Source organism: Papaver somniferum, chromosome 2 (assembly GCF_003573695.1).
Source record: "Papaver somniferum cultivar HN1 chromosome 2, ASM357369v1, whole genome shotgun sequence".
Taxonomy (NCBI): Eukaryota; Viridiplantae; Streptophyta; class Magnoliopsida; order Ranunculales; family Papaveraceae; genus Papaver; species Papaver somniferum.
Window position 1 is genome coordinate 78,279,668 of NC_039359.1, and position 23,872 is coordinate 78,303,539.

General features: G+C 33.8%; 1 protein-coding gene and 1 pseudogene across 3 annotated transcripts; both read right to left on the minus strand.

Moving 5' to 3' along the window:
- Positions 1-1,940, minus strand: LOC113353596 (annotated as a pseudogene).
- Positions 1,941-19,505: 17,565 nt separating this feature from the next.
- LOC113348126 (putative glycerol-3-phosphate transporter 5) lies at positions 19,506-22,348 on the minus strand. 3 transcript variants are annotated; one of them, XM_026591831.1, is made up of 4 exons: positions 21,149-22,348; positions 20,876-21,006; positions 20,422-20,713; positions 19,506-20,157 (listed from the first exon to the last, which is right to left on the minus strand). In XM_026591831.1, exons 1-3 carry the CDS (start codon positions 22,230-22,232, stop codon positions 20,453-20,455), a joined length of 1,476 nt encoding a protein of 491 aa, XP_026447616.1. In that variant the 5' UTR covers positions 22,233-22,348; the 3' UTR covers positions 19,506-20,157; positions 20,422-20,452. The 3 variants fall into 3 exon arrangements, 2 of the variants coding, with proteins under 2 accessions (XP_026447616.1, XP_026447615.1); XR_003359503.1 differs by having other exon boundaries at positions 19,520-19,685; positions 19,849-20,157; positions 20,422-21,006; XM_026591830.1 differs by having other exon boundaries at positions 20,422-21,006.
- Positions 22,349-23,872: the final 1,524 nt, after the last annotated feature.

Below are 23,872 nucleotides of genomic sequence, written 5' to 3' on the forward strand. Positions count from 1 at the left end.
TAAATAACATCAAGATTACAGTTGCAGTCATGGTGGGTAATACCAATAACCCTTATATTAATTATGAATGTTACAAAGATAATCTACAATCAAAATTACAGGTTCAACTAGAAAAATACCAAATTTTCAAATGTAAACAGGGTATTGGTACCTATTCAAAGAGGAGTTGCTGCTGATGCTGATTATGAAAGGAAGCGCAACCAGGAAATGACTGAATTGCGTAATGCTAGGTCCATAGACAGGCTGGAGCAATGCGAAAAAGAAGCACATCTTCCTACGACGTTCTTAATTTTTGTGGAATTTCAATTAAATACTTGAGTAACCATCTGGGAATAGCCTTTTCTGCTTGAGATCATTGCAGTAAGTCGGATGTTGTTATCTTCCCGGAGTTGTTTTGGTCAATCTTGTCAAACTGGTTGCAGACTAGCAATATATCTTTCTCCTGTATCAGTCCCATCTCTTTGAGTTTGTATATACAAATTCGGCTTTACTGAAAGCATAAAAGTAGACAAATTAGTACTTCAGGAAAAGAAAAAAAAAAAAAAATCCCGCATCATGTAATATTTTAACATATTCTACAATGTGAACTAAAAGCATAAGAAATTAAAATGGCAAACCTGATGGAACCCTTGTTGTCGATATCAGCTGCAACCAAATCTTCAACTGTCATTTGCCTATGCAAAATCCACTTTTCCATGCTTCTATGCCTTTTATCAACCCTTAACTCTGCTAGATACAAAGATGCTCTAGCAACCGAGAGAGTTGACACCAAAAGCCATAACGAAGCAAATAATCTCCCTTGTATTGTGTTAAAAGCTTTACCACCATAGGATCCAACTGTAGTAACAGACATAACTGATAGATAAATTGAATCAAGCACATCAAACTTCTCAACAAAATGTAAAACCGCAGCACCCATCCCAATACACAATATGACAACACCAAGTGTTAATCCAACCTTCACTCTTGTTCGAAAATGTAGTTTCTTGCCGAAAAACCATTGCTACGGTTTACTTGACTTGCCAGAAACAAATTTTCTTGTGAATCTAATGCGTAATTTACTAACCCCCTTAACAATATACTTATAAACCAAAAACCTATCAACACAAAAATACAAGCAAATACTTTTGTGGCAGGTGTTAATGGAGCAATATCACCATACCCAACAGTACACAAGGTAACAATAGAGAAATAAATAGCATCAACAACAGGATGAGTTTCAATACCAGAGAAATTCTCCTTATTGAATATACATACAGTAACACCAAAAAGTAGATAGATAATCAGTAAAAATATCGCTTGTTTAACTATAGAATGTGATTCATATTTACTTTTTACTTCCACGGTTTGATCAATATTTCTCAAGTCTTCCATGATAGGCACAGCAGGAGCAGATGTTGATCTTGTTAGATCTTGAATATTATAGCGATTATATGAAGAAGATGAGTCACGACAGACAGAAAGAAATGGATCTTCAATATCTTCATAAACAGCTTGGTTTATAACAGATTGAGGAGGTATACATTGGATTTCTTCATCTTGAAAAACTTGTGAGGCTAGAAGTGGTTCTCTCACCATGGAAAAACTAGAAATTAACAATTATTACTCAAAGAGGTCTGCAATATTCAAAGAGACAGGAAGAAAGAAACGGAGAGAGGTTTCGAGGCCAGAGCAGAAGGGTCTGAGAAGAAATGCAAACACTGTTTAAGAAGAAGAGGAGGAAAAGACAAATACAACAACCAACCACACAAGGAGTTTTTAGTTAGCAAATAAAATGACTCTGATGAAGAATCGTGTTGATTATCACGCTGACAGACTCGAGATGCAAGACTGAATTCTTTAGAATTTCTGAAACATGGGTTTATGTCTCTGGTCTGGTGCAACATGTTTTGCAGGCCTTTTTTTTTTATCAGATAATGATAATAGTTGACTTACAATTTCAAGACAACACATTAGCACGACTGAAACCAAATGAGTAGGGGCACAAATAAACCAAGAAATAATTCTGGAAATGAATATTTAAAGCAAGTGGGTGTGTAAGACCAGTTTCATGCTTAGCACTAAAGTAATTGATAATCACTTTCGGTATCCATTTCTTTGGCTAGTGTAGGAATTTTTTATCACCATTGCACTAAGACAAATTTGTCAATAAGTTCGAGATAGGTGATAAATTACAACTCCTTCAAACAAGTCTATCTTTTTTGAAATGGAAGTTGTACAAACAATCACTACAAAATACTAAACTACCAATATTATATAAAAAAATGGATCGAATGTGCAAATATTCTTATAACCTGATTATATTGGACGACTAAAATATGGATTTCGATGAAATGGACGGGAATCAATCAAATCTAAAATTGACGAAGATACCCTTATTTTTTCTTTCTATTACATTCCACATAGAGACCACCAATAATATCTTCTATTTTTTCTCCCTCATTTTTAAAATCATTTCTCCACCAGAAAAACCCATTAACACCACCATCGATCACCATTATCATTAGAAACTACAACCATGCACTACCACCATCGATCATTGACGGGAACTACAACTACCACCACTAACAAAAACAACAACATCGTCGACAGTATTTTTCTTCAAATGCCCTCATTTATTGAAACTAAGAAAATTTGTATCTCCCATCAATTTCAAAAGATGAGTTGTCGTAAGTTCCATATCCCTAATTTTCGTTTTGATTTTATTTTTTGAACTCATCAATTTAAACATGGAACAATCTGGTATCATCCTATTTTATTTTACTTTGTCTCAATTTTCCTGTTTAGGTATATTTGATTACTTTAAACGTCCAGATAAAATTATTACCTTCACACACAAGTTTGTGAATTAGTATTTGAAATTGTTAGAGCACTGCTTGGTCGAACTCGCAACCGTTGCTATCTCAAGCTTGTTTGTCAATGTTAGTGATCAAAACTATAAGTCTTGATTTCTAGTGTACTTATAGATGTCTCGGACTAGGATAGATTGTGTAGTTGAGCTTTAGACTTCACGGGGTTCATCATTGAAGACGAAGAACTACTAAGGAGAGCTTGTAGAACTTCATCAACAAAAAGGTATGTGAAGACTGAAACTTATCTATCACTTGGAAAGTCTATTTCTACTCTATCTCCTGTATTGAGACATAAGTCGTATTATGATATGGTTTTCATTTATACACATTTGAGATTTCGATTTGAGTTTCACTCGCTTACATATGGCTAACTTCGGTGGAAGTGTTCATATGGCTAACTTCGGTGAACTATTGTTGGGCCAACTTGGTGTACACGTTTAAGTACGGTTACTCAAACCTAAATGAAGGTACATTTCATTTGCGTATAACAAGCTAAGTTTGATCCAACAGTTGAAAGATATTAGCTTGGGTTTAACCAGGTTTTCATATAACGGTGAATATTGAATGCTTTGTGACCAAGGTAACTAAGATTGGAAACCCTGATTTGAAAACTATATAAAGGAGAATTCTAGCAACTGGGAAACATAATCCCCACACCTCCAGTGTGATACTAGTTGCATAAGCTAGAGTCGATTCTCCTTTAACCTTAGATTTTTCAGGAAACCCTATAGGTTAACGACTTGAAGACTTGATTGGGATTGTGAAGCCATACCCAACTATTTTCTTTGTAGTTGTGTGTTCTGATCTTGCTGTTTCTATCGTACTGAGTACCATCTTCTCTAAGATTTGCTCAAGATTTAATCTCAGATAGGAAAGATAAAAATAAGTCACAAACTTCTTCGTCTCATTGTTTGTGATTCCACAATATCTTGTTTCACTTCCATACGATTAAGATTATTATAAGGTGATTGATAATACTAGGATGTTCTTCGGAAATATAAGTCTGGTATATCAATTGGTTCATGTGCACCTTGATTTATTAAAGGACGGAACAAAAACTCTTGGGTATTTCCGTGGGAGACAGATTTATTTATTCTATAGACCTTTTTGTGTGAGACAGGTTTTTTTATCAAGTCATCGACATTGGGTCCTAGCAAATCTTAGTTGTGGGTGAGATTAGCTAAGGGAATCAAGTGCGTAGTATCCTGCTGGGATCAGAGACGTAAGGAGCGGAACTGTACCTTGAATCAGTGTGAGATTGATTAGGAAAACATGTTATGACCTTATAAGTCTGTGTTTGTAGCGATCTGAATATGTAAAGAAATTATATCTCCATAAACGAACCACCAGTCTTCGATGGCTCAAACTACTCGTGGTGAAAAATTTCTATGTGTGCTTTTTTTCAAGATCGTGATTTTCAAACATGGGTACGTGTTGTGAATGGCTATGATCCTACGGTTAATATAGAAGGAGATGTATCTATACCCAAGGATATTGGTAGATATAGTCCAGAACAAATCCTTGCTGCGAAGCAAAATTCTGACGGCTTAAATGCTAGCATACATGCCATTACCCAGATCTTCAGCACCATGTAACTACATGCACTAAGTCTAAAGAAACCTAGGATATCTTAGAAACTGTATTCGAAGGGAACACCTCTGAAAAGGAAGCTAGCTTCAAAACCTATGTTCCGATTTGGAAAACCTTCGTATGCCAGATGAAGATTTATTTCATGAGTTTAATCATAAAGTGTCTGAAATTGTTAATGCATCTTTTACGTTGGGTAAGACTATTCCTGAAAGGGATATTGTGATGAAAATTATCAGATCGTTTCCTGCCAGAGACGATTGTAAGAAGCATTCCATCGTTGAAGGAAACAACCTCGCAACTCTTTCCAGAAATACTCTGGTTGGGAAGTTAAAGATCTTTGATCATGAGCATACATCCAAATCCCGAAAGGATGTTGCTTTCAAAGCACAAAAAAACGCTAAATTACTTGACAAAAGTAAAAGTGTTTGTATCTCTGAGAATGATCTTTCTGGGAATGATTCATTAGATGAAGATATTGACAAGTCAGTCTCTTTGATCACTAGACAGTTTAGAGATATTCTTTTGAAGAGAAGTAAACGGTTCACCAAAGATAAACCTAGGTCATAAGTTAAAACTCATAATCGTGTTCCTCCTAAAAACTGGGATACATACGATACTGATGACGAGGATATGCCACAGTGCTTTAACTGTAAAGGATTTTGTCATTTTGCAAATGAGTGTCTGAATCGTAGAAAATACACTAGGAACAAAGGTCTTGCTGCAACTCTTGATGAAATATCTGATCACTATGATTCTAATAAAAATAAAAAGTCAAGTGTTGCACTTCTTAGTAGGGCTGCACATGGGCGGGTATGGGCGGGTATAAGCTAAAACCAACCTCGCACCCACAGACTGCGGTTTTTTTTTTTCATAACCCACCCCGCACCCACAAACAGCGGGCGGGTTTTGTTACCCGCCCGCTACGGGTTGGGCGGGTATGGGTTTAAACGGGTTTAAACCCGCTTTATATTCAAGTATTTAGAGTAACTTCTATTCTCCTTGATTAAGTGAGAAAAAAAACCAAAACCCCCAAAATATTCATATCTAGGAAGTTCACAGATGAAGATTAAGTGTTGAATCTGTTGATTTTTCGATTGTTGTCGATTTCTGGTGAAGATTCGAAGTTGTTGTTGTCGATTTCTGGTGAAGATTTCTGGTAATTGTCGTTCGTAGGTGAAGAAGGAGAACTGAGGAGGAAGAAGAGGAGAGGCCGAACAGAGAGAAGAGTGTAGAAAGTGAATGAGGGTTATCAGTTATCCTATCTACTAGTATTAGGGTTTCATAATGGACGACTAGGATTAGTTTTATCTAATGGTATATAATCTGCGGGTTTTTTGGGCGGGTATGGGCGGGTATTAGCTTAAACCAACCTCGCACCCACAGACAGCGGGTTTTTTTTTTCATAACCAACCCCGCACCCACAACGGGCGGGTATGGATTAAAAACCCACGGATTTAGCGGGTACGGGTGGGTTTGGGTATCGTGGGCGGGTCTTGTGCAGCCCTACTTCTTAGTGAGAATATTGATTTTGATAAGTGTAGCAATACATACATCAATCTTGATATTCTTTCAGAAGAAACCTCAACTATTCTGGAAGAAGAAATTGACCTTTCTATTGGAAAGTCTCTATCTGATTTTTCAGGTTCCACCTTGTGTCTAGCAGCTTACACATCCATGGCGTCTGAATCATATTCCATGTTGACATGTTCTTATTGTTCTCTCAAAGGTCATGAACTTTCAAAGTGTTTCAAGTACAAACACAAAATAAGATACGTCAACAAACTTCAATGAAGAGAAAATCGATTAGCAAACAAGCTCAAACTTGTTCAAAAATCATCTTAGGTATGTAAATTTATCTCATATCCGAAGAAGTTAGTTTCTAAAGAAGAAACTAGACCAATAGATAGAAGAGTACGGTCTAAAGTGTCTCAGAAACATGGTTCTATGAATTCCTATCGAAAAGGTTATGATGGACAGATTATTGTTCACCCCAGCACAACTTGAGTGTGTTGATCGGTGCATCTTGTCTCATGTGCCTGATCAAAAGAGACAAGATTGTGCACACCTCAGGTTTTAAGAAAAGAGAATTGTTTTTACTAGTTTTGTTTCTCTCTTTTTAGTTGTGTCTTATTGGAATTCTTCCATCTTTTCATATCTAATTGATATTGGAAGGACCTCCCTGTTTGAATAATAAAAGAGGGTTATTCTCGAAAATTCTACTCTCTTTAGGGTTGTTATTTGTGCGTGCGTGAACCTGTGTGTTTAAAGGTTCTGTAACCCTACATTCCTTTTTCCTTCTCTTGAAACTCGTTTTATCTTAAGACTGCTTGTTGAGTTTAAATTGTCATTTCCTCTCACAATCTCGTACGCATATAGATACTCCAAGCATCATGTCTTCTGATGTAAAATATGTTAATATGATTGTTAAGCCATCAATCATGAAGGAAAAATATAAATCTATGTTACCTACAACTTTGAAAACAAACATATGGAATGTGAGGAAGTCAGGAGTTGTTCCTTCAAATTCACAGAAGTTTTCTGGGGTTCTTGAAGAGTTGAAGGAAACTAGGAAGGAGATTCATCAAATAAAGTCTATTATTTTGAGAACTCATGAAATTCAGAAGGCCCTGGTTCGACATCATCATCCTAGAAGGTTTGTTGGAATTGAATCCTTTCTCCATGAACCTTATGTTCCCATGGTTGTTGACGACAAGGAGTTCGGGGACGATAAATAATTTTCAGAGGTCTCAATCTCTAGGAAACTACTTATGAGAATTTATTCTTGTGTTTTAAGAAGTATAACTAGGGTTTGGAATAGCTATTATTGTGAGTACACATAGCTATTGCCAACGTTTTTCATCTTGCAATGTTTTTAGATTTATTTGTTTAAATTCTAAAGTTGATTTGGAAGATGATTTTTGCAGTATTAATCTTTATGGTTTCATATTGTTGTTTACGTACGTGAACCTTGACTATCCCATATGTGCTCAAATGTTATCTCTATTATATGTCACTATGAAAGTAATGATAAAAGATAGAATGAACTTTTGACAACAAAAGTTAAGCCTATTGTGTCATTGTGCAAATATTGATGAAAAATAGAATGATCTTTGATTATTCCGTGGTATTGGTCTTTCCCTAATCCCACATCTTTGTGCATATAATGTATTGCTCTGTAAGTTTTCTTATGTTGAGCATGTATAATTGAATTAATCATTTTCTCTTGTGGTTAATTCAATTGAACACTTTGGATAAAAATTCATGTTCTCATGTGATTTGATTATGTCCAAAGAAATCCTTATTTTCTTGTAAAAGTAAGGTCGCTCTTGTTGTTCTTTCGGGAATGACATTTTATAGGGGAGAGTTCTTTTTGAACTTGTACTTAATTGCCAAATAATTGTGGGGAGTGCGGCTGTGGAATATTGTAGGAGTTTTCTTGTATCTTTATAAACTCCTTGATGAATGCATTAAGCTTCGGCTATATGATTGCATCTAAACAAGTTTGATATGTTGTTCTCTTTTGGTCATGAAGTATCTTCATAGAAATTTCATTAGGATCCCACTAGTTTCCGTACCTTTGCCAATTTATATTGACAAAAAGGGGGAGAATTAATGTGTAGTTTCATACTACAAATACATATGGTTTATGGATCATTATGTAAGGGGGAGTGGTTTTCATGTGAGATGAAGTATTATCTAAGGAGAAGTGATAATTATCACCATAATATTGTTGTCAAAGTTGTGGTACAATTGAACTTTGATGTTGTGTTATGATACTATGACACTGTATAACAATGATTGAGAGCAATTGTGTTCTCATTGTTATTGCTACGGATCTTCAACAACTATGATGCTGAATTGAACATATATGGAATCATGGGAGTACTCGGAAGTAACGAAGATTTCGAGTAAGGTTGAAGAACCAAGGAGATCAAGAATTTGGATGAGAATCTACAAAGTTTTATTTATTTTGTAATCTGTATGTATTGATAGTAATGTCACTGAAATTGACAAACGGGGAGATTGTTCGAGCACTGCTAGGTCGAACTCGCAAGAGTTGCAATATCAAGCTTATTTGTCAATGTTAGTGATCAAAACTATAAGTCTTGATTTCTAGTCTACTTATAGATGTCTCGGACTAGGATAGATTGTGTAGTTGAGATTTAGACTTCACGGGGTTTATCATTGAAGACGAAGAACTACTAAGGAGAGCTTGTGGAACTTCATCAACAAAAAGATATGTGGATACTAAAACTCATCTATCATTTTAAAAGTCTATTTATACCCTATATCCTATATTAGGACATAAGTCGTATTACTATATGGTTTTCATTTATACACATTTGAGATTTCGAGCTGAGTTTCATTCGCTTACATATTTCTCGAAATATGTGTTGGTAAGCTTTCGTTTCAACCAAGTTCATCTTATATTTTTGACAAAAGTCAAAAGATGATCATGTGAAAATTTCCGAGTAACATCTTACATGGTTTGTGTGATACAATCATTTTATGTAGACTTGGAATGTTTCGTTATGATTATTTCAATAACTTGAAAATCGCTTTGATGCTAATAGTGTGTGAAAGCGGCTATTTTCATCCTCTAAGAAAGTTTTAATGATTGAAATAAGATTTGGACCTTTTAACCATGATTGGATTGTGACATGTTGTGAATTCTTGCATACGTGTAAATCCATGTCCGATAACCATAGTATGCATACCCGTATGCGTACCTGTTGGTTTGAGAAAAACGGGAACCTAAGTATGCGTACCCGTATGCGTACTAGCGTAAGGTTCATGTCCGAGTTTTTCTGTTGTAGTTTGGAAGTGTTGAGGTATGCGTACCCGTTCGCGTACTGGTGTAACCCAAACTCAGTCCGGGTATTTCAAGTATGCGTACCTGTATGCTTACTTGAAGGTTAAAGTTCTAAAATCGGTTATGTACATGAACTATTACATTTATATAATAAGGAATGCAATATTTGAAAACCGTGGCTATAATGTTCATGAGTTGATTCAAGTGAATCAAACCGATTTTTCTACAATTGTGCTCTTGTATACTTCTATGAGAATATAGTAATTGAACAACTCTTTAACTAGTTTCATTTGAGTCATTTGAACGAGTTATTATTAAGATGAATAAGGTTGATATGGAAGTGTTCATATGTCTAACTTCGGTTAACTATTGTTGAGCCAACTTGGTGTACACGTTTAGGTATGGTTACTCAAACCTAAATGAAGGTACATTTCATTTGTGTATAACAAGCTAAGTTCGATCTAAAGGTTGAAAGATATTAGCTTGGGTTTAATCAAGTTTTCATATAACGGTGAATATTGAATGCTTTGTTACCAAGGTAACTAAGATTGAAAACCCTGATTTCAAAACCATATAAAGATGAACTCTAGCAACTGGGAAACCTAATCCCCACACCCCATGTGTGATACTAGTTTCATAAGCTAGAGTCGATTTTCCTTTAACCTTAGGTTTTTCACGAAACCTTGTAGGTTAACGACTTGAAGACTTGATTGGGATTATGAAGCCAGACCCAACTATTTTATTTGTAGTTGCATGTTCTGATTTTGATGTTTCTATCGTATTGAGTACTATCTTCTCTAAGATTTGATCGAGATTTTATCTCTGATAGGAAAGACAAAAAGAAGTCACAAACATTTTCGTCTCATCGTTTGTGATTCCATAATATCTTGTTTCGCTTCCATACGATTAAGATTATTGTGAGGTGATTGATAATACTAAGCTGTTCTTCGGGAATATAAGTACGATTTATCAATTGGTTCTTGTGCACCTTGATTTATCAAAAGACGGAACAAAAACTCTTGGGTATTTCTATGGTAGACAGATTAATTCATTTTATAGACTTTTCTGTGTGAGGAAGATTTGTTTATCAAGTCTTCGACATTGGGTCGTAGCAACTCTTAGTTGTGGTTGAGATCAGCTAAGAGAATCAAGTGCGTCGTATCCTTCTAGGATAAGAGACGTAAGGAGCGCAACTGTACTTTGAATCAGTGTGAGATTGATTAGGGTTCAACTACAGTCTAGTCTGAAGTTCATCGATAGTAGTCTAGTGTCTGTAGCGGCTTAATACAGTGTGGTGTTCGAATCTGGACTAGGTCCCGGGGTTTTTCTGCATTTGCGGTTTTCCTCGTTAACAAAATTCTGGTGTATGTGTTATTTCTTTTCCGCATTATATTTTGTTATATAGTTGAAATATCACAGGTTGTGCATTGAATCGATCAATTGGGAAATCTAACCTTTGGTTGTTGATTGAAATTGATTGATCCTTGAACATTGGTCTTTGGTACCATTCAAGTTATTTATCTTATATTCAATCGGGCGCCCAAATTCCTATTTGCTGATTGCAGATTGAATTGAGAGATAGAGATATAAAACTCTTTGATATACTTTTCTCTAGATTGAGTCTGACTGTCTAGTTGATTCTCTTGAAAGTATATTGGAGTTTGTCTATTCAGATTTCCAAACGAAATATTGAGTGTGGTTGTTAGACCCCCACTTTTTCAGAAATGCCTGTTAACTATAACAAAATTTTCCCATGGAATTATCCCTGTTTGCTTCAATGACTTTTGCACATCCAAAAATTTGGTTTAAAACTCTATAATTGTGGTTATTGTCAACATTTTAAATTATTTTATTACTAAGATTTAAAGTTTATTCAGCAATATAGGTTTTGTTTTCCACCACATATATTAATTCTTGAATCGAGTTTCTAAACATTCCTATAACATGTTTGTCAAATGACCCAATAAGCAACAATTTGAAACATCCAATAGAAGTCGAACCAGTATGATGTATCATCCTGTTTTAGATTTGGTTGAATTTGTTCTCATCCATGTTTAAATTAGTATTAAACTGGTATCATTCTGTTTTACATTAGGTTGAATTTTCTCTCATCCATGTGTAAACTAGTATGAAACTGGTGTCATCCTGTTTTAGATTTGGTTGAATGTTTTCGTCCATGTTTAAAATAGTATGAAACTGGTATCATCCTGTTTTAAATTTGGTTGAATTTGTTCTCATTTATGTTTAAACCGATATGAAACTGGTATCATCCTGATTTAGATTTGGTTGAATATGTTCTCATTCACGTTTAAACTAGTATGAAACTGGTATCATTATATCTTAGGTTTAGTTAAAATTGTTCTCATCCATGTTTTGTACTAGTATGAAATTGCTATCATCATGTTTTAATTTAGTTGAATTTGTTCTTATCCAAGTTCAAATTAGTTTGCAATTGCATGGACCCAAATGAAGTACGATTTAAAATTGTTTTTGATAGATTTATCATTGAATAAGACCAGAAACATCCTGTAGTTATTATTGGGTGCATCTAATTAGAAATTAAATCTAAGTGAAAATTTATGTTTACATGGTTGCAGGTTAGTGAAAGATTTTGTTGGTAGTTAGAGTGAGAGGGGGAAAAGTTATGCTTTGTCGAAAAGTCAGTAAACAAAAAGTGTGGAAAATGGTTACACTTTCCAAGAAGAAGAAGAAAATCTAAGGAAAATGATGCACAAAAATGAGTAGATGTAATATATGAAATCATCAATGGAGAAAGTAGTTGTTGGAAGAAGAACGATAACTAATATTTTGTCGCTTCATTAAGTTGTGTAGCACTACGTCACTACAAAAGATACTGATGTAGTTTTGTTTCTTTTTTGTAAAACTTTGTTTTTGCATACATCTATGATATCTAAATTGTAAATTACGATTCTTTTATGTATATATATATATATATATATATATCTTAATTGCATGTCAGTGGATTTGAAACTTTCATTAAATTTAGTCTTTCATGTTATTTGCGGATAATTTCATATAATCTTGTCAGAACCTGCAGGACTAAACCAAATATATCTTGTAGAAAATATGTTTTTGTCAGAATATACAGGATGCAACTAGATACATCATGCCGAAAACTTGTGCTTTTTGTAAATATACAGGTTTACATTGTGATGTACCATGAATCATCCATGTTTAATTAACTATAAAAATTGAAGATCATTTTTAATTGAAAAGACAAAGAAGGCATGCATTAAGATGAATACATAAGCAAAACCAAAATAAAAACATGATGAGTAATTAACACCGGATGAAACTGGCTTCATATATGCTTTAAAATAGTGGAAAAACAAAAACTTGTTCATATACAACCATACTACATTCAACTGAATACAAAATTATAGGCTCAATGTGATTAATTTATAGTTAAATTTAAAATTATAGGCTCCATGTTATCATCTCATAGTTCAATTCAAAAAAAATTGTAACTTCACCTTAAAGTGTGATTCGAAATAAAATAAAACTAAAATAAACTCAGTCAACCCAAATTATTAACCCCGAGAGAAATTACATACAAAAACTGACAAATAAACACATCATCAAATCACTATTGAAAATTTAAATTGTACCAAAATCAATCGATAAATGTTATTACGATATGTGTTGAACTTACAATTTTGATTTCATCGAAAAAATTAGGAATCACCAAAGTCGTACAACTAAGACTGAAATCAAATAGAAAAATCGAACGTCGATTGGATAAAAAAAATGAAGTTCGTTTTCTTCAGAATCTCAAAATTTGAACTGGTTATCTTCTAACAATAGGAAACCAACATATTTTGCTTCATACGAATTGGGCATTTATGGCATAATTGTCATTTATAATTACACATTTTAAAACCTTTGGAAATAATACCCAGTATAGGATTTAGAAAAGTAACTTTTCAGTTTATGGGTCACTACGATTTGATAAATTATTTTCCAATCTATTCTATTTTGAGTCTGGGACACTACTGTCTCCAAGTTAACTAAATATATAAAGGAGAAGTCAACAAGTGAGGGCATTATCATCTATTGTATTGAACAATTAGAAGCCTAATCACAAGCTTCATAATTAGTGCAACCCAATCTAATGCATAGCCAGGTGGGAAACTCTCTATCTCAGATGTGCCCGCATATGACCTAGTTCAATATGAAATAAAAAATGTCTTCTTTTTTTTTCATTTTCTAGAATTCGAAAAACCTATAGTTAGCAATGTAAATATTTGCATAATTTAAATTTTTGTCCTATGACATAATATAAGCCTCATTGTCCCAACTCCGAACCAATTTGAGCTGGCATATTATAAGGTATCATCCCCGTATAACTTTTTCCGATGAGTTAACAAAGAAAAACTAACAAAAACCAAATCAAGGGTATATCTTCTAACTCTACTAGAATAGTAATATACAGAACCAAGTGGCAATGAGTTAAAATTTGAAACAGTTAATGAAGAATGTTTAAGAAGATACACTTACCTGGCGTGTCTCATCTGAAGCTTCTTTATAGACATCCTTGGTCCAGAAAAAACCTCCATTTTATAAAAAAAAAAAACTGTTGCTTGGTGAGGTGAAACTGCTCAAGATTATCATATAGGAAATACTAGCATATGAAAATGAGGAAATCCAATTTTCTTTTACCAGGGTCAGATGTCAGAGTATAATTTGCTTGCGTGTAAGCCTAATGAAGATGTATGAAAATTCCTTAAAACATATGAATAATTCTTTAAAACATAAACTCTTTGAGATATTCTCGGAAGAGTTCCAATATTGACAATTGCAGTAAGTTATTTTGAGAAATTCCTTAAGTTGGAAGTATGCTTAGAGGTGAGCCTCTATCTCAAAAAGTAACTAACCAACAAGAAATATTATTTTAACTTGCCAGTCTAACCATCATTGGAATTACATACTGATGCTATCAAGGCCAATTATATCACATATTTTCTACAACATATAACTAAAAAACCCCACTAGATGGTATGCATTTGCAGAATACTAAAACAATTCCATTTAACATGTTTTTTGTCAACCACTGAGAATCAACTAATATACAAGTTCAGAAGGATAAATCCATTCACTAATCTGAGAATATATTTCATTTATCTTTATAGGTAACTCATGCAAAATATTAAACAAAATATTTATGAATAACTTGTACCACAAAAAGTTGACCTACAAAATGGATTCAACTTATCGGTTGTTCCTGCCCTTAAAAAAATTGGACAGAAGCAATAAAACTAGATTCCAACAAGAAATTAGCAGGCCACAATAATGTCCTGGAACTAATTTTATAATGAGATTCAATCGCTCAAAGAAGATAATATGCATCTTCTCTCCATTAAATACCATATATAGAAGAGAATGGATTAGAAGGTTTTAACCTGACTTATGAAATACACAAACAACTTAACCTACATAGAATATTTTGTTTAGTTAACATGTCTAATATGAATGAAGTGGGGTTGTATCAAAAAATATATAAATATGTAAAAAAATCAGAATATTCTCTGATACTGCCCAATTATATAAACTTCTTTGCAATTTACTGAGAAGATGAAGGTTGATAGTGTGAGATGAAACGTACGGTATCGTATGTTTCCTTCAATGAGTAGTTGCAATCCTGTTCCAAAGCCATTTTCTCTCATTCATCTTGTTGATCACCTCAACTTTTGTTAATCTCCATATTAAAATTAGACTCACATGTATTATTAAATTAATCTACAAATAAATGTTAGTACAAAAATTAATAACAAAATATATCTAACACTACAAACACATGTAAGTCAAGTGACACATTCAGAGAGAGTGTTAAGATTTGAACATCATAAAACCATCATCATCATCAATAAAGCATCATCGGTATTGGACCCACATATTTTATAAATGTATATTTACTTAACCAATATATCTCACCATAATATTTAATAATAATAATAATAATAACAATATTTATGAAAATTCATCTCTTAAGACCTTCTCTGAATGTGTCAACCATTAAATTTTTCATATTATCATAGAACTGTCATCATTATAACAATCATAACACCATAAATAATTTTTTCTACTCCAAAAATCTTTTCCAAACAAATGTACCAAGGACAAAAGTAAAATCTTTTTCAAACATATACAACAATTATCAGAAATGAGTAATGAAGTAGCAATAAATAAAACACGACTTTCCTGAACAAGTGCCACAACTTTAATGGTTGTGTATTATACTGTTAATACCACTAAACTTATAGTATATTATGTTAGCTTGGTCCGTAAGGTATAAGAAATATTGAGTTCTAAAATACTTTTTAGTCGATTATTTTGTATCCTCGTCCTTCATAATCTCAAAAAAAAAAAGGTTCTTTCCGACGACTAATACTCACTTCAAAGTTAAAATCAACTTCCATTTGGTTTGCCATTAATCCTGGTGGGAAGTAATTGAACCTTGAAATCTTTCATATCCAAAAGTATTGAACTAAAGTTATAACAGCCACTAGGTGTATACATTTCTCTTATAATTATATTTAAAATATATTTTTCTTCAAATACTATCGACATCTAGATCAAGATCTTTTAATACACGTTGCAAATTCTCAAAAAAACCTTGATCTGTTGAGTCACTCACTTTTAAAATTTTCATAAAGTATTTTTGTATTTTCATTCCACTTTTACTAATATCTTGCACATCACATAGCCAATGTAATTTGGTCTTAAAATCTTTTATCTGGAAAGCAACTAAGTAAAGCAATATACTATGCAATTTCAAAAAAATTTCGCATGATAACACTTTTAATTCGAGAAGTTAATATATCAGTCAATTTATTTTGGATTGTACCACTAAGATAATGAAAACTAATGTCATTACGTTTTTATTATTTGTTCGTATAATTGAATTCCACTTTGCAATCATTTCAATTAAACCGAAGAAATTTCACACCTCGTTCTTTGAGCTCTCTTATTTGATCTATTTAAATGCCAAGTTATGTGTGGTAAGATATTTTACAACCTGAAATAATTTTTGTGATTATTTTTTTTCTTCCAGTGTTAACTTTCTTCACTAACAAGATGTTTAAAATATTTTTTTAGTGTTTTATTTTCCAGTTTTTCACGAAATTTAAATTGATTCTCTATGTTAGTGTTATGTTCATTGATGATCTCAGGCTCCTTTAACCAAATACTTAGATGAACCCAATTATTATACTAAAGTTTTTAAATCGTGAATTGAATCATGACTCGTTTTTCATTTTTAAGAATCAATTCTTATGTTGAATCGTAAACCGAAGATTCATGGTAGTTTTTTTTTAGATAGTACGCCAACTTAAAATTAATATTGAACTATATGAGTAATTCAACAAATATCATAAATTTCTGATATTGATGTATTATTATCTTATAATTATAAATTAGTTTCAAAAGATCTGAACAACAAGCAAGGTGGCGTAGTGGTTATGAGCAATGTAGTTAATCTCGGCCGAAGTAGTCCAGGTATCGACAATTTTCTCGTTTACTCCCATAGAACGAAACAAGTAGCCAGATACCGCAGAGACGATTTTAATGCGAAAATTTCGGTTGACTCGGCCGAAATTAACAAAAATATCGTCCGAGATTCATGGAATACAGAATTTTTTTATTCATCCGTTCGATTTCTCTATCTTAAATATCTTAAAAATTTATTCACAGGGACTCCAGGATCTAAACTGAAAAAATTAAATGCCAAATCTGATATTTATATGATTGAATCTAAGGACATATTCTCAGATCAAATTTTAGAAGACAAAGAAAAGAGGAAATTGAAAATATTGAGGTCAGAAAGAAGAGACAACTAGGAAAGGTTGTGTAGATAGTACGCATTTATACGAGTGACTCATTCAAAACCAAGATTTTAACATATATATTAGCATGGAGGAAATATTGCTTTCCCAAATCAAAGAAAGATTGACACATTCCTATAGATATGTGGCACCATTATAACCCTTAGTGTTAATTCATTCATTAGATTTGGGGATAACAAAATATAAATTAGGGTTATTATTCGAGCAGTGGGATCCAACGGTGTACAACAATGACTTTGTTTTTGAATTGGTGGAATATTCATATATTCAATTTTATTTTACTTTTTGTAAACATCTATACTTACTTAACAGGTTTAATGTGTGAAAATATTTGATACACAAATGATATGTATAAACTTTGAAACCGAAATTTCATCGAGAATCTCTCCGAAATAAAATCGTACCAATATCTCGCTCCTGACTAAGACAGACCGTGATCCAAGATTGAGTACATTGGGTAGGAGCCCATTTACTTCAAAAATGAGGTCTAGTGTTTGGATCTGTTCTGCTACAAATTTTTTGTTAATATTTATTTCAACTGATTTCTCTACTATTTTGACTCGGTCCACGGTCTAGTGCTCGATTCTATTCTACTATCGAATTTTGCTAACATTTATTTCAACTGATTTGACTTTGTACACAATTCAAAATGATTAGACTCGTCGACCAAAAATAGAATTCGTACGAGCCATTGTCTTTTCGATTCATTGAAACAATTTGGGATTGGATGAAGATGCAAAAATTGATCTTTAGCTCAGTAGAAAAATGACTTAGCTAATACAGCCTAGCAAATTTTGCCACCATGAGACCTATTCCTATGCACATGTCAAACACCAGAATTTGCCACTTTTGCACCCACCATGGGGTATGGAAAGTGGAAAACGTATGTGCCAAAATGTCAAATATACCATTTAGGCACACACAATGGAGTTTCCAGCGAGCGATAAAGACTCCATCGCTCATTGGTCATCCAATCTCTCGTGGGTCGGACAAATGCCAGCGCTAGTCTTTCCATCGGTCGCTTCTTAGAACATCGCTTAGTTGTTTTTCATCCAACGGTCAGGAATTCCCTCTCCTTTAAATACGCAACTTCAAATTCATTTCAACTCACACCAGAATTTCTAAATCTCTATAAATTTCTCAATCTCATACATCTTCCATACTTTTCATCATTTTCCAATTCCTTAAAGAGCATGTCTGAAAATATGAACATGGTTGAGTTCATAGGAAACCAACATGCTGCCGAAAATCAAACAGTCAATGTGCAAAACCAAATAAGAAGGCGAAGTCCAAAATTTACTACTGCAGAAGATGAAAGTATTTACATGAATTATGTTTTTTTTGTCATGATCGTCTTATCGTTGGTTCTGCACTCCCCATGACATTTTGGGAAACATATTTATGAAATTTGAAGAAGAAACAATGAACTTCAACAATCGAGATGTGAGCGTGTTGAGTCACCGCTTCAATGTAATCAACAAGGAAATTTTAAGTATGTTGCTTTAGTAATGCAAGCGGATCGAAATACGAGGGGTGGTGAAACCATGATGGTCATTGAACAAAGGTGTCGGGTAGAGTGGCGTCACATCAACGGAAAAGACTTCCAATACGGAAGTTGTTTTGAGATTTTAAGAGTGTAACCCAAATATAATCCAATGTTTATGTTTCAATTTCCTAATTGTCAACTTTAGAAGTTAATTATCCAAATTTTCACATTTATTAGAAGTTTTTACCAGTTTTAATATTTTTCTTATTTATTAGTTATATGTAAGACTGAACTAAACTTAATTTCTAACAAATTTTCGAATTGATGTAAACTTCGAATTAATCATTAATAGTCATTTTACAAGACATAAAACTAGACAATAATAATTTAAAATATAGACTTTAAAAATAAAAATTTTGGACAATGTTCTTCATCGTGTTTATCTTTAAAGACGACTTACTTTGCTCACACCATAGTGCATTAGCGCTTGCTCTTATCCCAACTCTTGGATTTTGAATGTTTGGCATTTACTTAAAGGGTCGTCAATTGATGCTGATGTTCATGATGCAATTGATGATGATTTTCATGATGCAAAACTTCGAGACATTCGCCCAAGTCTGGAGTATCATCATTTTCATTATCGAGTACGTTAGAAACAACCTCATGTTCAATATCGGCTCAGAAACATCCTTTACACTTCTCACAACATCCTGTAGTCTAACAACAGATCTATCTATAGCTCCTCGTTGTGATTTCTTTTGTAGTTGCTCTTTTTCCTTCTTTTGTGTAATGGTCATTCCCCAAAGTCCTATCTAAAGCAATAAAAAATGCTTGGGTTTCGAAGGGGAGCCGCAATTGGCACACAACCCAAAATGAATTCCAAATTTTCTCTCGAATAAAAATAGTAAGTCACAAGTTGATCTTAATTTACTGAAAACATGTACTCCAATATTATTAATACAATTCATAGGTTAATTTGTTGACTCAAGAACAACAAGTACATAAAATTAGCCATTGACAGATAATCTGAATTTCAAAATAAAAGAAAAATAACAAATCCTTCATCCTTAATCCCATTAACCCTACAAATTTGTGATAGACGAATCAAAAAAATGTTAGTCTTGTTATTTAGACCTAAACTAGCAATGCTGTTACAAGACTAAAAAGAAAATCATAGGAAAAATCAATGAATTTGCATCAGTATAGGCAGTAAAAGTGGTGAAATTATCAAATCTACAAACCGACCTTTGTAAGTGTAGTGATCCCCAAAAGAATAAGTAATGCTTTAGGGTTTCGACTCTTCAGAGGTTCCCATTGTCGCAATAATCGACTAAGGGAAAGAAGAAAGTAATTTAGGGTCATATAAATGATATGATTGACATGGTTTTATAGTTTTAGACTTTTAGTATAAAACCTTGTTTTTGGTATGTGTGTAAGAATTTCTAATAAGCTATAACCCAAGCAGAAGAAAAAATGTATGAACTACAGATACCCATTAGCTTTTTGCCGACGGACCCTGTGCGCTTGCACCTTCAGGGCCAGGCCTCCTAGTTCCTGCAGTGAGCCAATAAGATATATCAGAATCAATATTTACTTTCATGGAGTAGAAAGGTATTAACTTAACTTACGAAATATGCAAACTACTTAAACTACATAGAATCCTATTGTGAGATTAACATGGGTACATGGATGAAGTGGGGAGGTACCAAAACAGATCTAAATGGGGAGGTACCAACACAGATCTAAATATGTGAAATAATCAGAATATTTTCTGAAAGCTCAGATATAAAAAGGCTGTAAGAATAAGAATAAACATACATGAGATACAGCTGAGAATCATATGTTTCTATCACTGAGTAGTTGAAATTCTGTTCCAAAGCCATTTTCTCTCATTCATCTTGCTGATCACCTCAGCTTTGGCTAATCGAAACAAGAAAAGACCCGCAGAAAGAATTGATAGGATGAGCATCACAAAGACAGAATTCCATCCCCTAGTTGATATATATCCAGTTAATAGTGGTCCCAGAGCTGCCCCGATAGAACCAGTACCATCTATAATTGCAGTCACAGTTGCTAAAGCTCGGGAATTCCCTTTGCCATTCGAGCTGCTCTGTGTACCCAAATCAGCTGCGACAGCAGTTGTTATAAGAGAGTACGGACCATTCACAAACAATCCCGAAAGAAACATTAAACATATGTTTGTGGCCATTGAGGTGCTCCCATAAATTCGATACAGAATCAGGGCTGGTATAGAAAATAGCAAGAACAAAACAGAAGTTACTGCACGAGCCTCGATTTTGTCCGAAATGTAGCCTGCAGAGATTCCTCCTACAACTCCCCCTAAGTCGAAGATGGTAGAAAGTATCCCAGCCATTTTATGTGATAAATGGACACCAGCAACAGCTTCAGAAATAGAGGTAAAAACAATGAGTTAAAGTCTTGGGGCTTTTTTGTTCTTATTAAACACACCCAAGAGAACTTGGACAAAAACCGGAAGAATCAGAACCAAGAAGACAAAGCAAAACTTAATCAAGAATACACCTACATGTATGGCTTATATAAAAAGGCAACCAGTAGAGGAAAGTGTAAGCCACTAGCTTAGAGAAGAAGAGGCAAAAGGAGTAAGGTGCTACACCAGGTAATCTCCAAGCCTCAAAAAATCCAACCGCACCCACAACCCCATCTGAATCTGAATACTGAGATTCAGTATGAAGAAGACCAGCCTCATTTTCTTCATCAACTTTATGTAATTCTACATTTGCTTCAATACATTGAACTTCTTTTTCTTTCTCCGAATTCTCTTCTTGCAAAACAATGCTACTACTAGTACTTGTTCTATCATTTTGAATTTGTTCATACTTATTCAATTCAATTTCCATTCCATCACCAAGTGATTCAAATCCAGCAACTTCAGGACTAACCACTAAAAACAAGAAAACCAAACCCCCAACCAATATAATAAACACCCCAGGAACAACAAAAGACCAACCCCATCCAAATTCCAACACCGACGAAGCTAAAACAGAACCTAATATATTCCCAATCGGCATCTGCGAATTCCATATACCCATAATTAATCCTCTTTTAGATTTCCCAAACCAATTACCAACAACAGAAACAACACAAGGCCATCCAATTGATTGAAACAAACCACTAACAATCTGAACAATTAAGAAAAAACCTAAACTATGTATGTTCCACCAATACCCTAACCCAAAGAAAATAGTTGAAAACCCACTAAAAATCATACCAAATGTAAGAAAATAACGAAGATCAATTCGATCACCAATATGTCCAGCAAAATACATACCAATTGAATAAGTTGAAAGAAATGCAAGATCTAATTCACCTAACCTGTGTGTTCCACGTTCTCCTCCTTCATTAAACGGTGCCCAACCATTACTAGAATCAGAATCAGCAGAATTTGATGTGGAATTTAAAGGGTTTGTAAGAACACTTTTGACAATACTTGGGGGTTTACGAGAAGCATGGAATGAAGCGTATGAACAAAATGTTAGTATAAGAACTGTGATTCGGTAGAATCCGATTGTTTTTGATTGGAGAAGAGGAAGGAGATTGTAACCTGGGGGTAATTGGTTTGATTGGGGATTTGGATTTAGGGTTCCCATTTTGATTTTTCTCTTCTTCTTCGCCTTCTTTCTTCTTCTCCTGGTATAGAAAGAGAGGAAGTGAAGGTGATGACTGATGGTGGACAGTCAACAACCATGGCGCACTCAAATGTTGACGGAACAATAAAATTAATAAATGAAATGTACGGAGAAATTTTCTCCGTGTACCCTTATTTGGAATGCTTGGAAATGTACTTGGAAACTTCGTTTGCCAGATTGTCTTAGAGCAAGTCTTATGCCTGAGAATTCCATTTTTCACACCAGCTCAGCGTCTGAAATAGTTCATGGAGGATTAAGTGTAGTGATGAAATCGTAGAAACGGTAATCAAAATAACGCTTTACGCTAATAAGAATAGTTTCAGAAAAATGCTGATAAGAATAACGCTTTACGCGATTCAGAATATCGCTTTACGTTATTAATATTAGCGTTTTTTTCTCAACCATTAGATTTTCAATGGCTTGTTTTAATCTAAGGATCAGCAAAAAAAAATGATATTCAAAATAGCGCTTTACGCTATTAAAATTAGCGATGAGCGCTATTTTAATTGGCGATTTTCGTCATCTTGTGCGCTATTTTGAATATCCTTTTACGCTAGTCTGATTAGCGTTTCCATAGATTTCACAGGGCATCCCACGAAATCATGGAACACTGCTTGATTTTTCTATGGAAAACAACAACTTGGAAGCCACTAAACTTGACATTCCACAATCTATCCACACTTGGAATAACATGGATTCCACCATAAGACTTGTTACTCCTTGGCTGTTTGGATAAGTTGGTGATTCAGATGGAGAGTAGTTCGGGACGGCCAACGTAAGGGTGTATATGGATTCGGATAATATGGGTTCCGATAAAAATCAGCCAACAGATCAATACTGTATTATGTAGTATTTCGAAACCGCATACGTATGTGTATAATTCAATTTATTAATGTGAATTCGGTACCAAAAATTCGACACATAGATATAATCAAAAGTAGTAAATCTTTATACTTGTAAGAGTCGTCACATCCAAATACATATATAAAATCAACAATCTACATAAAATTAATGTATAAAATTGATAAATTTATAAATCTATAACCATAAAGGTGTCCAAAAATATTGTATGTATACTTTATGGTAGAAAAATGATATGATTAAATTTTGTGTATGCATATGAATTATATTTTATGATAGAAAATAACATTTTAGCCTAGAAATATACACGGTTTACTTTTACATAAATAGTACATACACAAAAGTGATTGCCATAGTGGGTATATATGAAGTAATAGACTTTAAGGTATGGAGTTCACATCTCTCCAACTTTTTTTTGGTCAGCCATCCAAATTAGGCAGTCGAGCAGCCGAATTATTTGGAAATTCAAACCGTATGCGAATTTTCCAGAATGTACATGGTTAGGAGTTTCGATTCGTGTGAGTTCAAGAATGATTTGGAAATCTACTAACTAGGATTTGGATCTAACATGTAGACCATTGATTCGCGTAAGTTCGCGAATAAATCAGTGGCTTATTAACTAGGGTTTGGATCTAACTAGTAATATGACATATTACTAAATCCAATTGCAACGTCAGATTATTTGTTTTTTTTCTAAGATTTTGCTTTATATAGAAATGATTTTGTGAATGAGCATTATT